The sequence below is a fragment of the Anser brachyrhynchus genome (assembly GCF_964034855.1).
Source record: "Anser brachyrhynchus genome assembly, chromosome: 3".
In the NCBI taxonomy this organism is placed as follows: Eukaryota; Metazoa; Chordata; class Aves; order Anseriformes; family Anatidae; genus Anser; species Anser brachyrhynchus.
Genome location: NC_137696.1, coordinates 120,325,433 through 120,341,796, shown reverse-complemented (window position 1 = coordinate 120,341,796; position 16,364 = coordinate 120,325,433). Strand labels below are relative to the sequence as shown.

Below are 16,364 nucleotides of genomic sequence, written 5' to 3'. Positions count from 1 at the left end.
CTGTGCTCACTGGGGCTCACAACCAGAATTTCCATTTTTCAGTTTCAATATTGGCTTGTAGTGTTTCCTTAATCAGTATGGGATACTACTATTTAATTATGAAGGACAAATTATCAACTAAAATTGTCGACTAAGAGTGAACGCATCCATTCTTTGAGTCCCTCAGTGCAGCCCTCAGACTGAGTACAGGGTACACAGATCAGGAACACAACAGACCTAGACTTGCTACAGATAAACCTCAAATTTGATGGAAAACATTTAGGGGCAGATGAATCAAAAAAGGTTGAAAGCAATGGTAGCTTCCTACAGATAAGTGGTCTCAAAATAGAGTTGTTGAAGATAATCTGCAGCTGTTATCAGCTACTTACTTTATTTTACACAGCACATTCCCATTTACTACAGTTTTACCATATCTATACCAATTACTTTCTCTGGAAAGTAAATTCTCCTTATCGAAGGTATTTGAAACCTCCCCTGTACAAAAGCCTTATTGTCCTCCTGCTCTGCTTGTTTCACACTATAGAGAACAGTTAGAGCTTAAGCAGAAGTTTTAGCAAACATCTAGCCAATGACATCCAAAAATGTTCTGTTATTTTCTTGGATGCAGCACGCGTTGGGTAATCTGTTTCTCTGCTACTAGATGCCAAGGAAATGGTTTTATTCAGCACTACTTGGTGACTCAAAGCTGTGTCCCTTACCCCAAGAAATACCTCTCCTTTGGGAGTTAGGATTGTGTGCACGTAGCTTAAATCACAACAGTTTTTCAACAGTTGCAGTCCAGTTATCTGCTACAACAGCAAGAAATTGGTATCTAAACACCCCTCCTCTTTATTCATTCACTGTTAAAAAGAAAAATCAACTTCCCAGATCTCTAAAACTTTAAGTACGTCAATAATTTACTTATAACATAAGCAGCATACTTATTATTACTATGACTGCATACACATTACTATCACAAAGCATTTGGCTTCGCTCCCAGCTGTCACAATTAATAAGATTTTTTTCCAGTTCACCAATCCCCTGGTTATGGTTCAAGGACTAGCAGTAGCCCACAGGTAGCTGGCTGGTCACACCGTCCTAGAAATCCTGTGACACAATCAGCTGCCTCTCTAGAGAAAGGCAGTACCTTTCACACTTCAGTACTTTTCTTCTTAGGATCTGTAAACCAGATGGCAACATTAAATCTCATTTTACAGACAAAAAGTGTGCATCTGAGAAGTCTAAGTAGCCTGAAGAGAGGAACGGCTCACCTACACTAGCAAGCACCCAGGAAACTCCAGAGATTGGCATTAAAACTGTTTAGACACACAAATTTCCTCATAGAGCTGTAACTGATTTCTCCAAGTGTACTCCTCTGCTCTGGTCTTCGCTGTTGCATAATTTCAGGTTGTTCAGAATTTTGACCCTGCCCCACCAGCACGGCATCGTCCCATCATCCACACAATTTTAAAGCTTCTTCTCTAGTCTGTCACACCAGTCATTAATGAAAACGGCAACAAAAACTTGGTTGTGGGAAGAAATACGTGAGCTTGTCTACCTAAATGGCTTCACCACTTGAGAATGAACCACTTCTGGTTTAGGCATTTTTTTAAGAAACTGTGCACCCACCTTATGGGAACTGTGTTTAGGCTGTACGTTACTTATGACAATGACTTGTGGAGCAGTGTGAAAGCTTTAGTCAAAATATCTACTTCCCATGCCTCCTTTATCCCACTTATCCGGTTGCCCCGCCAAGCAAGGAAGGCAATTGATTTAACATGATTTTCTCTGGACAACCCAGGCCTTAGTAGTTCCTACGTACTCACAAACACGCTTTGCAGAATTCAAGTTAGAGAAGATTATCTGTAATTATCCACGCCTTTCTCCCCTTTCTCCTCAAGCACCAATGCTATTTCTTCCCATTTCCAACCCTCAGCAGTCTGTAACTGATGAATTCTGAAAGATAACTTCAAATAGCGATTATTTTATATATATATATATATATATAACATTATTTCAGCTATATCCTAACGCATGCTTCGATAGATTTTATCAGGTCCTCTATACTTGAATACCTTACCTCTGTATTTTTGGCACTTTTCTTCTGCTCTGACCACCACACTAGGTGGTTTTTTGTTGTTGTTTGTTTCTATCAAGTTAGCTGATTATCTGTCAAGCTCTTTATACAACCACGCATGAAATCAGTCATACCATAACCTTTTCTGCATTGTTTGTTCGGTGCTGTCTTCTTGCTGCTATTGGATTTGCACGTTGCTTTCCTCTTTCCTCTTCTTTCTTAGGCACTATAGAACTTTTCTTGTTTATATTTAAACCCACTGCTAACTGAAATTCATTTTACTATTTTGCACACTTGGTTTTCACTTCATATACAAAGCCTTAAACTGCTGTAAAGCAAAAGGAGTATCTGATCTAGCCACAACAATTTCTTAACACACATCCCATCTGTCCTTCGCGTCTGGATGGATGATCTCCATCATGCACTCAGAAGCGCCGTTTTAACTGCTAATTGTCACACACTTCTCCAGCTCTCAAGCAATCTTCCAAGAAGGCACCGTGCACCAGCTCCACAAGTTTGCTGAAGATGAGTTTTAAAAAATGACATTCCTCATCCATCTAATCTCAGACTTTCCTTATTTGAAAAACGCACTTCAAAATCATTTTCCCCAAAAGTACTTGCCATTAAGTATTTTTCCATTAATTGCTAACTTTGAAATTGAAGATCCGATACAAATTACCCACCTCCATTTGCTGAAAGAAGAACTGTCCCCAAAGCACTCTCAGAATTTGACATAACGTGTCGTAACGTATCACTTAGCGTTTGGATCCTTTCAACAGTACTGTTACTTATTTCTAGTATCATCTACCACACGGTACAATAACAACAAGGGAAAACCCAATTCCTTCTCGCATTCCAGAAAGATGAAGCAGGAAGGAAGACAAAGAAGGTAGGAATAAGATACATTAAAAGAGAACAGATCTTGGTGGTATACAAAATATATTCTGTCACAAATATGCATACATAGCTTAGTCCAGCCACACCCAGTCACTTGGGGATGAGAGGCTGGAGAGCAGCCCTGTGGAAAGTGATCTGGGGGTTCTGGCTGACGACAAACATTATGGCTGCGTATGCATCGAGAAACATTGCCAAGGAGAAAAAGGGGGAAAGTTTAATTTTTTTTCTCTGGACAAATAATAATGTTAAATATCCTATACTGCTGCTAGTGCAGGGGGCAGCTAAGCAATCATGCCTCAAGCTAGTAGCAATTGAAGGTCATTGGTACGATCTAAGCCAAACAAAAGAGTCAAGACTCAACACTGGAAGTCAATAAATACAGGAGGCCCAGACAGTACCCTGACATGAGCCTCAGAAGTCTCCTCTGTGGAAAACTTGAATTCTGTTGGCACTTAGACGAGAAGTTGCTTACTGACACCGAGCCTTATAAATGGGGGCAATTTTCAGTAAAAGGCCAGGCACACGCTCCTGGCACCCCTTGAGGTGTGTGGAAGGACAACAGAAAACCCTGCAGCAACAGAGTGCTGGGCAGACGCTCTGCTTGGCCAGCTGCTGAGCCTTGGCAAGTTGAGCTTTACCCAAGTGTTTGATAAACTGTGCTACTCTTTTTGTTCAGCATCTCTTCACCAAGAAAGAATTCACTGCTTGAAACCACACTGTCATGGTTGTTTGCATTCTGCATATGATCAGATAATGTCTTCCAAAGCAAACATGCTGCTTGGCACACGAACGATCAAAACGAAGTAGATTATTTAATGCCTTCGGTATAATCACTCCTGGAAAATATTAAGGGAAAAAGTGTGCAACTATAAAAACATATCCATTAATCTATGTGCAAAAATGTTTATTAAAATAAGGAGATGCATGCAACGTGGTTAGTGGAGACATTTCCCTCGAAACATACAATTTTGCTCAATATCCAAGTCATGCTAACAACCAGCAAGCTATCGGTAAAGCTTGAGACAAAAGTCTTTGACGTGAGAGTGCACATACACAGGCCTTCAGAGAAACGCTGCACTAGATCACTGTGGACCTGAAAACAACTTCACCTTGGAAAACTTATTCTGAGGAGGGGAAAAACAAACCCAGCAACACAACAACAGAAGATTTGGGATTTGGGTACTTGCATATCAAAGATCTTACAGATGTAACACTACATGCAAACAAGAACTATGAGAACAAAAAAGAACTATCAGGTACAGAAAATACTAATGGCAAGAGATTATAAAACAGGTCTTTCAGCTATCAGGATTATTTTCTTTTTTTGTGGTCATGCTGTTGTTTGATTTTCCTCTTGTGTCTCCAGTTTTTGGAGTCATGACTGTGCAACAATCTCTTCCCTTAAACCAAGGCTATGTGGCTAAGGAGAAGAATTTGAAAACATGCCCTGAAACTCCCCAGACAAGGCAGGATTTCTACCACTGGGCAGCTGGCAGTATCCAGAGAGCAGCAACACTTCCCTTTTTCTACAGCTTTCTTCACTTGATTCTAGTCTTAGAGCACTTAAACTTTAAACCTCAGAAATCTCTGGGAGCGAGTGAGCCACTTTTACAAATGGAGAATTGAAGCGGGGGTGAAAAGAACACAGGAGCCAAATATTCTTTCGCTCTCAGAAGCTTAGATACGGTGTTAGACAGCTAAACCTCTCACAGGCAGCTACCAGGCAAGACTGACCTCCAAATACATCCCAAACAAATATCATTAGCAATATGCTCATGGTAGCATTTGAACTAAATAATGAGTTTACAGATTGACAGAGATCCTGCTCCAGTGGGGATTAATGCCCCAAAGCAATACGGTCAAAATAGAGGAACTATTTTTACTGTCTTCCTTGGCTGCCTGTCTCATCTCCACCTTATTTTTCTCTCCTGCATTAAGGTAATGTTCCTATCTGCATTACTTTACCTTACTGTCTTCAGATGCAAATTTAATCAGTCTCTATCATTAATATTTCTTCTCTGTTGCACCAGTGCCTGGTTGTTCCAACCATGCATTGCTGCCTAGCCGAATGGCACGTGAATGTAACTGAAGAGAGAACATGAAGATTTGGTAATATAAGAACGTTTTGCTTTGAGTAGGAAGTATGAGTTTAAATTCTCTTCCACTGTTTCGGTAACGTCTGGAATATCTCGATTAGAAATAAACAAGATATTCATTAACTAATTGCTTATGTAACAAACATTACATAAATTCATCATCTAGAGATTCTTCATTAAGAAGAATCTTAATTATCCAGGTGAACTTCAAAGCAGAACTGTACTACGCATTTTCTACGGATATCTTCTCAACTTTCCTGATTCCTGACGTAGAGGCACTACACGGTTAAGCAGCAACTTGATTAGCCTGACCCAATTTTGGGGCTATAAAAGGCAAGCTCAGAGCAACAGCTGAGAGAGAGCGAAAGGCCCGTTCGATGGGTTCATGGATGGCCAACCAACGGTGTCAGCGCCGTGGGCCAGCTGCCAGTTTCAGGGCACCCACATGTGTTTAGCGCAAGGATGAGCCGCTCCAAACGGCGAAACTACAAAGCTTTGCCTTCAGTACCGAGCGAGCGTTCTCCTGTTCCAGAGGCCAAATGGAAATGGAGCATTTCCGAGCCTGTCTGCCAGACGCTACGAGCACAACGCCTGCAGGATAAGGTCATTTCCATGGGTGGGAAAGCAGCACTAAGCCCAGCAGCTCGCTCTGCTCCGGCACCCAGTGGCAGCCGCTGCCTCTCTAGCATGCGAGCACTCCAGCACGGGCAAACCACTGCTCAGGAGAAGCCGCAGCTCCAAGGAGCCACCATCGTCACCTGCTCCACAGCCCCAACACACGCTGAGCATTTCTGCTGCAGGCCTGGCAAATGGGGCAGCCCCTGGCCACATCAGCAACCTGGGACTTGAGTTCTGGGTGATACTGGTGCCTTCCAGTTGAAGGCAGGGACTTCTGTGCTCGCTTTTGCTCTTTTCCTTCAACTTCCACACCCGTGGCCTCAATCCTTTCCAACCTGAAACCCGGACTTTCCCCTCAAAGTCACCGTTTTTCTACTGACAACCACCATCAGAAAGCTGAAGCGAACCTCTTCTGCAAACAAAAACCCCACAGGTTTTTTGCTGTTGTCGTTGCTGCTGGAATTCTCGGAGTGAGCCAAGAGTAGCAGAAGCTCTCCCCACCTTCAAAAGCACCGGCAGCGCTCCAGCTCCAGCAAGAGGGTGCCCACGCTACGGTCTGCTGGGTACACGGGTCCCAGGGACCAGCTTGGGGGAAGCATGCAGCATCCTGCCCCAGCATTTGTTGGCACCAACATGAAAATGGGTCTGCAGCGAGCCACGGGTGGCCGAGGACTGTCTGCTTCTGGCATCCAAGTCAGGCAACTTAGAAGTCGGCTTACCATTTCCACGCTGCAGTGCAGTCTGCAGTGCAGTCCCGCTGTAAATACACCCAAAGTCTTTGCACTCGCTGCGTTTGAATTCAGACGCCAGGGAAAAAAAGGGGAAGGTTTAACCGAAGCAAACAAAGCACTGCAAGTCCAAGTAAAGGCACACGAAAGGGATTCAGTTCCTGCAATGTCCCCGTCAGCCTTTTGTTCTCTGTTAGCCCATGTTCTTCAGCCGTGCTTTTCAGATGCTGCAGCTTAAATCAGCCTAATCTAACTCTCACCAAAGTCAGTGGAGAGCTTCCTGCTGATTTTATGGAATCTGAATTTTTACTTCTCCATCGCTACTGCCATATAAATAAGGACAGAGGAAGATCACTGCAACTTTAATATCTTGCACAGCCTAATATTCAACGTGGACCAGACACTAAAAGACAGCCACTCCAATATGAGCCTATGTCAATGCAGGTCGATTTCTAAATTTAGAACTAAAAAAAATAACAAATCTGTAGGCAATTTAAGAAAGGGAGTAAGACAACAAACATTTTACTACTCAAAGCACTACAGGAAACGTGTCCCGATGCAGGCAGGACTGTCCACCTGAACCACTCCTCTGAATTATTCCCCATCAGTTGCACCTCTGAATCCAGTATTAAACTGTGAAGAAAAAGCTTTTTAAATTAACGAGAATCTCTTGCTAGCAACATAAAAGCATTTGTACACAGTGTGTGTGTGATATCACCTGGTAACAAACCAACAGGGGAATAAGAGTCAGGATAAACTCTTGCGAGTGAAAATGCTTTTTTTCCAGATATTTCCATTGGCTTCAAGGTATGACTCAGAGTTAAACAGAACAGGGGTTCAGAATTTGACCTCAGATTTGTACAGCCTTTTTCCCCCCCATCCCATTCTTCTAATACTAAGAACAAGGCAATCAGATTAGGAACTAATGTTGTCTGTACGTGTCCTTTAAATAAACTGCTGAATGTCACTGTGCTATGCCTCTGAGCTCTTTCAGCTGATCTGTGAAAAGCATACTTAAAATTCCTCTTTCAAACTTAATTTGCAGCGATTTTCTCGTAGTAATATCATAACAAATGAGAAAGATAATTGATTTCAACAGTAAGCAATTACATACAATGATTTTTCTACAGTAGTCGTCTAATTAAGAGACTATGAGCCCAGCATATCAAGTCTTTGAATTAAGCATTTGAGGTATTCATACGAGATGCAAGATGCACAACTTTCTGTATTCTGCTCTATTGCAGATGCACCAAAATACTTGCTCCAAACTTTTAACCCTTCGCAAAGATTTCACGCTCGTCTGCTCGGCTGGGTTCTGAAGACGAGGACCGGCTCCTGCTCAAATGAGTAAAGACAGCTGAAGATCGTCAATATTGATAAATAACATTCACGGCACGGCTGATCTAAAAAGTGAAACCGGACTAAAAATATCTCGACAAAATTAACAATGAATGGTTTGTTCTGAACATGAAACATGCACATACACAGATGCCAGTTATATAACCCATTTCTTAGATCAGGAAAGAGTAAACACCGGGCTATGCTTTCAGCTTATCAAACCACCGTAAAAAGCAGGCACATTTCTCTCCCACGTTCCTCTCCCCTAATTAACAGATTTTTTAACGGCGTGCCTTTTACTACTGCAGCAGAATCTCATCTGCCTCCGTATCCTGGATTGCTACGTACAAATTCCCATCGCTCCCACAGGCTTTTCTAAGAAGCTTCTGCAACAAAAGAACAGTAGGTGCATACCTTAACCTCTTGGTTGGCAAAAATCTCCACGTCAACCCCACAGGCGACCAGAGTGGAGACATCACAGTCCATGCTACGGGCTGGCATCCCCCCCTTTTGTACACAGAGTTAAGCAACCTCCGAGTAACAAACGACCGGAAGAAAACAAAAATCTTCGGCTCGGTATTTGCTATTGAGCAGTCCGAAATTTTGTTTCAGTGCCGACAATAACTGCAAGCCTCCGCCACGAGCTCTTTGCACTTATCTGAGTTGCTCCTTGCCTTCCCCTCGTACACCCACCGACTGAGCCGGCGGAGCATAGTAACAGCGCTATTCCATCTCTCATGGCAATGACATCACCACCAAGACTGACATAAGCTAAATCTATTTTTTCAACCCTTTTATCTCTAGGCAGCACAGTGGATCAAATTGAACATGATTATGTGCTAAATCTGAACTCCGACTAAATCAATTCAAGCAGCGTTCGCTGGCAACTGAGTCATAGCTGTTGTTTCAGCTGAGTGCTTATGTTGGCAAAAAAAGATCGCCTGACACTGAAAGCTCCGCTCCGAGTGTAAATTAACCCAGCATTTAAAGCCACCAAGCTTACGGTACGATCCATTACTTTATTACACCTTAAAATCCACAGCAGAGCGCTAATAAAACAGAAGCAACAAAAAAGTCAGCATTCTGTTTTACTAGCTCTTCTTTCCCATACAGCAAGCGACGTGACCCCACGCAGGGGATTAGAGAACATCTCGTCCCACCAGCAGAAGCCATCAACATCCTGCAAATGTGACCCCATTACTTACACACACAAGTTACACCCTGACTCATTTTCGGGAAGATCAGAGGCATGTCTGTCCGTGATTCGGAAGTCAACAGCCCTTCAAAGAACAGAACAAGAAAATGTCCCCTGAAATTAGGATGTCACATTAAGCAACCCTTGTACCACCTGTCCTTAGAGTTACTTCTTCCCAAATGCAACAGCTGAGAAGGAAACGCACTAAGTAAAGCTGGTTTGGACCCAGTAACTCAGTGTGTCTGTGCTTCATCGGTTTATTTTTCACATCAGAAAGAGATGTATCAAGAAATAAAAGTCCCAAGTTTGTAGGTATTTTAAAGTTGATCTTTACCCGGAGCTGCAACGTCATTTTTCCTCTCATTTTTCATCCTCGCCGTCCATAGATCACTTTTAATTGTTGCTGTCCTAGAGATGACATTTATGGCTAGGTCAGATTTACAGGCAGAATTAAAACCTTTAACTATTGCAGGCCCATCACACCGCAGCAAACACAGGCCGTGCACTCAGCTTGTTCGGCAGCCGACACAAACCCAGCAGCAGCAGCACGCAGCTCAGCACCAGGGGCCGTGCCGCTTACTCCGCTTCACTGGGACATATTGCAGCTCGCACCACGCTTCGGGATGATGCCCACGCTTTGCTGCTGATCTTTAAACTTGACTGTGCAGGACTAGCTCAGATGGGGCTGCAGGCTACGCAATTCAAAACAAAGACACCTGGGGAAAGGGCCTCGAGTTCCTTGCACCAAAAGGATGGCCGGGACATCTGGAAGCAGAAGGTCCACACCAGGCTCAAGCTGCCCAGCTCCCTGCCTCGTTCTTTTGCCAGCGCCAGAAGTTTGGGGAGCGCAGGGACCTGCAGGTTAGTTAACAAAAGAACAACCTCTGCTGAGAAATTGGCTCTTCACCCCTGGGAGCTGGCAGTAAATTTGGATGCTGATACAGCAAAGCTGACATCTATTATCAGAACTTTCTTTTCCAAGTTCTGGTCAATTACTTGGCCATTTTTTAACTTGCATTTATAGTAACCCCGTCAGCAGCAATCGCAAAGGAAGATCCGAAACCAGACTAGAAACTTATCCCAGCACTAAAGATTTTACAAACTGGGAATATAGAGATCAACAGAAATAGATAGGACAGTACAAGGCAGCAAATGAATGAATACGGCTCGTCAGCTGTTTTCTACGCCAGTCACTTGTTTTTTCCCCCCCCACAAACTACAGTAAAATATTTTTAGCAAAGAATTTGAAGTTAACATTCCTGTGCATGTTTAGAAGAACTTTTATGCACATATTTGAATATCGCATATATGAGATATCACAGAAAAAAAAGCATACAGATGCCTGACTGAAGTTCTAAGTAGGCAGCAATGGAAAAATCATGTCATCAGAAAGCTGAAAAGTTCCTAAGTGGTTTTCAAAGAGCTGGAAGGAAGCACTGAAAGCAAAGATGAGTCATGGGTATCTGAGCCTAGCGAGAGTTTTAGCAGCATGGACCAACAGGAGACAAAATCTGCAACAAACTCTGCAAAGGAAAATATATCAGGAATGAGACAACAGCGAGCGGCGGCCCAAGCCACGCACGCGACAGTGACGCCCGGCCCGAGCCTGGTCTCACAGCAGCAAGGGGAAAAGGATCTCCCAGCCCAGAGCCAGGCTGGATAGATAATCCTGTAACAATTTCCCTTTTTTCATTTTTAAATCTGTCGTCTCTCAATTTCAATAGCCTGTCTGCTTAGTCTTGCGAGTGCTGGGACACGGTGTGCACGCTGACCTGTTCCACTTCACGGTTGCTCTTGCGCTTCTACTTCTCATCTCCTTTCAAACCAGAATCATCGCAGCTTTCCCACTCCACCCTAGTAAAGAAACCCTTTGCAATTATTTTAGTTTCTTCTTGCCTATTCCTATGCATAACCCAGCTTTTTCCCTTAAAACTCTTCTAGCTCCTGGGGTATTTTAGCAAGCTCCTGACAGAGACATCCCCAGTTGGGTTCACTTTGGGAAACCAGAGATTACCTTGTAGAAGAACTCCACAGCGTGCTTCAGTACTTCAGCTTAGGTCTTCCGATGGATATATTCTATGTCACTACTCACTTCTCATTTTAAGTCAAGATAAAATCCTACCTGAGATTTTTTTAGGGCACTGTGCAACTCTTCAGAGCCTCACCTAACGTTAATAAACGTTATTTTACTTTTCATTTTAAATTGTCAGGTTAATATTGCCTGCTTCCTCCAGATCAGGAGACTTGTTCTTCCATCGAACTGAAAGAAAGATTCGTTCATTTACTTAAAAGAAATTCTGATCTCTGGCTATAGACGGCCTTGCTAAATTCAATTTACCAAACTCCCAGGAAAACTAAAGCCATATCTCACGCCTGATTTAAAGCATCCTAGGTCATAAACGGTGATCGATACAGAAGGCGTGCACCTCAGCACGCTTGACGCTACTCCTTCAGCAGGTTCTCCAGATCAAAGACTGCTACGGGTCACCACCTCCGCCCTACTGCTGGTGCAGGGAAGCCCCTCTCTTGCTGGCAGGTGCTGAGCCAGAGGAATTTTGGATCACATACACCCCTTAAAACTTACCAAAGTGCTCTGCGACGGGAGCCAAGGTGCAGGAAGCAGAAGAGCAGTTCAGACATCAGTGAGCTGAGCCATGGCTAATGGGAGCGGCATTCTGTTGGCATTCAGCAGGAGTGCGTCTCGACTCTCTCGCTGCCCCCTACCCATTTTATGCTAGGCTTAAGACCCCGACCAGTAATTCTGAGGGCGGAGAACAAGCAGAGCGCTTTGAACAGCAGTCGTGCGGAAGTTTTTTGATGTGTTTCATGTTTTGACCATAGTAACAATTGTGCATGGAATTAAACGGGCGCCATGCGTGAATAATTCAGGGGAATATTTCAGAGTGAGGTTAAGAGCAACCCAGACCTACTTGCACATCTAAGCTGAGTACTGAAATACAGAGCTGTTAGTTACTTGTACAGCCACCAAACAGGCTCTGGAAGCCAGGACAATACTGATTAAATGTCACTCCAGCTGATACTTGCTCTTCACAGGAACCAACATCAGCCACTAACATCACTGGGCTCCGATGATTAACACTTGACGATCAAGTCTCATACTTGAATCAGCAATCCCCTTCAAAAAGGCAAAAGTTCCCCAAATCAGATGGAAAATAAGTCGTGTTGTTCTAGCCAGGGCCAATCCTCCAGCCACAGCCCGTTCAGTGCCTGGGACAATGCAGCCCTGCTCTACAACCGTTACTCCTCTGCGCGTAGCTTTTGTTTTCCTGCAGCGTTCCCATAGACATAGCTCCAGCTCAGCCCGATACACACAAATAGGGCCATAATTTAGGCTTTCCAAGCTCAGCTGTCCAGTCGTTAAAACAACTGCAGAAAATCTTGACCCCCTTTTGCAAGCAAACCATTACTGATTTAGCCTTGGGGAAACTTCCCTGTGCGTGGACCTCATGGTAACAGCAGCCACATTAGAACAAAAAATACCAGCTAAATTCAGAAGCCAAAGTGACATTTTTTGCTCCCTAGCTAAAGCTTGTGCTCGTTACTACTACCAATAGTAGGATTATTTCTGTAGCAGCTCTGCTCACAGGTGCCTACCACGCTGTTTATGGTGCTGCACAAAGGCAGGACAATAAAAGAAACCCCACATCGATGACCCATTGGTGCTTGAATGGAACCCTATAAATAGATTCACATTGTCTGGCTCAAACGTTTTTAACAACGTGCATCTCCATCGATCTTCCTCAGCCTACTACAAAAGTCAAAAGCGTTTAAGCCAAGCTCTCTCATATACGTGTAGTTACAAACATACATTCACAAAGAGAGTCCAATTTCTTCATGAGAAAAATAGAAGGTAAATAGGTAAAGATAAGTAAGAGGTCCAGAGGAACGCACCAGGAACACAGCAGACCAGTGGAACCAGGCACCGAGGGAAGGATTCTTCCTCACCTGTAGCTATGCCTCAATTTATGCTCGGTGTATCGCCGAGGGTGAAAGGCTGGCACTTCAGGACACGATGCAGAAAGAGATGTCTGAAGTTACGGGAGATGTGAAAGCCATTCAGATAACACACTGAGTTACCTGATGCTCGGATAGCCAAGCTAAGTGAATTCACTGTTACCTGGAAATAAAATTCCCACTCTTAATTCCCCAAACAGAACAGCCATCAAACGTTACACCGTCAGTTACTCTGTTACGCCTCTTTTTATAACACTGTGAGAATTTAAACTCCTGAAATAAACCCTTCTTAACAGATGAAAACCCCCTAGATTCCATTAATATCCATTAATGGATTTCCCCACAAGCAGTCAATAGCTGCAACCACAATGTATTTCGCCTGAGGAACCTACCTGCATGGGAATACTCACTCCCAGGTTCTCAATTGCTGCCAAAATATCATGAATTTTCAGAGGCCAGAAAGGCCTTATACGAATACAGAAATAAAGCAGATATAAAATACAACATCTAGAACATCTTTGAATTCCTGAAAGATACTAGAGCATCTATACATCAAATAAAGTATCTTTTGGGGTAGAAATATTAACTGTTATTTATGATAATAGGAGTCATACAATCATCTAGGTTGGAAAAGACCCTCAAGGTCACCAAGTCCAACCATCAGCCTGACCTACTGAGTCCCACCCATGTCCCTAAGCACCACGTCCACATCTGTCAAAGACCTCCAGGGATGGGGACTCCACCACCTCCCTGGGCAGCCCGTTCTGATGCCTGGCCACCCTCTCCATGGAGAAATTCTTCCTGATGTCCAATCTAAACTTACCCCGGCACGACTTGGGGCCATTTCCTCACTACCACTTGTCACCTGAGAAAAGAGACTGACACCCTCCTCCCTGCTGCCTCCTCAGGTAGCTGTGGAGGGCCACGAGGTCTCCCCTCAGCCTCCTCTTCTCCAGACTAAACCCCAGATCCCTCAGCCTCTCCTCGTACATCTTGTTTTCCAGTCCCTTCACCAGCTTCGCTGCACTTTCCAGCAACTCAAAATCCTTCTTGCAGTGAGGGGCCCAAAACCAAACACGGCACTAGGGGTGAGATCCCACAGCTACAAAACCACTGGTTTTCCAAGAAGGGTTTGAACCCCAAGCTGAAGTTCCTAAAAATTCTGAATTAACAACTGTGAGGGAACAAAAAGGACTCCCAGACACCCCTTCTTATAGCAAACATTCATTCCTATTGTTTGAAGATTTTTAAAGATGCAGAATTTTGGCCAGAAAAAAGAGAGAAACTGAAAGTTTAATTAAACTTCGAGTAACCCTAAATCAATACATTTCTCATAAATACATTAACTGTAAAGTTTAGAAAATCCTTTAGATGAACCGTGCCTTGGCTGCCCTTGACTTTTGGAAAGGAAACTTTTCTGTAATGTTTTGTTTTTCTGTCAGTAATAAATTTTCGCCGCTCAAACTTAGAGGTCTCATTGTCTGAGAATCCGAGAGTCAGAAAATAAGACAAATCATAAACAGTATGGAATATTTCTCCTCCTTTGGTAACTATCAAGCCACTCAAAGCACCACATATGATCATGTAAAAATACTTCAGCATCTGAGCAAAAGAGTGTGTCACTTAGCCAAGATCGTTTTGCTGTCTCATTTGGGAACACACAAGTTTCAACTCTGAGTCAGAATCGTTCAATTACTTTTAATGTTGCATTATCATTCAGAGCCCTCAGCTTCCAAATATAGGGGCGGGGGAAGGAAGTCGATGCACGTAACCATTTTCAGTGGAACGAAGACACAAATCCTTCCCTGGGCCTGATCTACACAGGTTGAGTAGTCACTGCACCAGGCCTGTCTGAATTTAAGAAGCGTTTGGACTGTGCACTTAGTCACATGGTCTAAAATTTTGGGCAGACCAGTGTGGTGCCAGGAGTTGGACTCGATGATCCTTATGGGTCCCTTCCAACTCGGGATATTCTGTGATTCTATGATTTTGGTGCTCCTAGACTAACATGGGAGCAAGACTCCGAAGAGATGGATTCAGTTCCTGATAGAACTACCTAAGTGACCTTGGACAAAACATGCAGGAACACATTCAGAAGAGCTCAGCCCCCTTGTGTTTTATTTGGATTTTAAGTGTAAGTTGTGAAAGGTATGCTCCATTACCAGGCATTTAATGGATGATGCAGTTTGGGATCGGCCTGAAATGCTCCTGCCTAAAAAACGTGATTTACTGTTATCCAAAAACTCAGTTAAAGGCTTCAAAATGCATTTTAGAATCATTTCCATTTCCCCTTCCTTGTCTCAGGCTAGCAAGGGTATTTAACATGGCTGTATGTTTCCCTTGTCATTTGAGATGCTTCATCACAGCCAAATGCCCTTGAAAGAAGAGCCCGGAATACCAATGCTCGCGGCTGCGAGAGCCCAACCTTATCTCCGAACCGCAGCGCTGCACAGGACACGCAGGTGAGAGATTTAATGGCTGCGCTGCGAGAGAACGGCGCTTACTGCCAAGCCAGCAAAAGCAGTCCGGCTCGAAGGAAAAAAATAAACTGTCAAACAGCATGCGGTCAGACAGCAAATAATGAAGCAATGAATAATAGATTTCTTATGTAATTGCTCTTTTCTCCTGATATTATAGGGTGGAAGTGGGTATTTATTTCACTAAAACACTTCCTTAAATCAGACTTTCCCTTCTGTGAAATTCCCTCATCCAACTGAAAGACAAAATAACCGAAAATACCCTAAAGTGTCAGTAATTAAAATTTACCCTCTACAACTCTTCGTTCTTTTCTTCATTAAAGAGAGAATACACTGTCTCCATTTTGATAAATGATGTTCCCTGCTACTATTTTTTGATTTATGTTCATACAATGGCTGGTGATTAGATAATATGGGATGCAAATTGGGGTATAAAGCTTCTCCAAGGTCTCTAGAATGAAATTTGAAATCCCCGCTAAGGAAACCAAGTTTTTCCCCAACATATAGCATATGAGTAATTCCCAAATAACAGTAAATTTGTAATTTATTCATAAAATGGCTTTATCTGAGTCCCTCCCCACCAGGCTGATCTCATGATTTCACAAAGAAAAGAAAGAAACCATGATGACCCCTGCAAGAGCCTGCATCTTATGTGAGGATGTGAGAGGTCAGGATCAGTTTCCCCCCTTTTCCTCTCCCTAAAAGGACAGACATTTTTCCCCAACTAGAACAGAACTTGAGGAATAGTCTTCCATTGATCCAGCCCAAGAAAAGATCAAAACAGTTTTTCAGTCTTCTGTCTTGCACTCTCAGTTTACTTAATATTTTAGTAATTTTTATAAAGCTCTAATGGTTTCAGAAGATGCCTATTTAAGACAGTTATAAATCACTTTTGCACTCTGTATTTTGGTTCCCTCCAAAAAAAGGCATTATGATGTGTTTTCAAGATCAGATTGGCAATAATGAAATAGTGGGTACACTAAA

The 16,364-nt window shown here is 43.2% G+C and overlaps 1 protein-coding gene across 5 annotated transcripts in view; it reads right to left on the bottom strand.

Annotated features, from left to right (window-relative positions):
* Positions 1–16,364, bottom strand: part of RCAN2 (regulator of calcineurin 2) — an 87,775-nt gene that overhangs the window by 38,595 nt on the left and 32,816 nt on the right. The window contains exon 1 of one of the 5 annotated variants that reach the window (XM_080587413.1): positions 8,148–8,423. The exons of the other annotated variants lie outside the window; for them this stretch is intronic. Coding sequence (XP_080443539.1) covers positions 8,148–8,234 — 87 coding nt within the window. The 5' untranslated portion in view covers positions 8,235–8,423. Of the gene's footprint in view, positions 1–8,147; positions 8,424–16,364 lie in introns of those variants that run through there. 5 annotated transcript variants of the gene reach the window in all.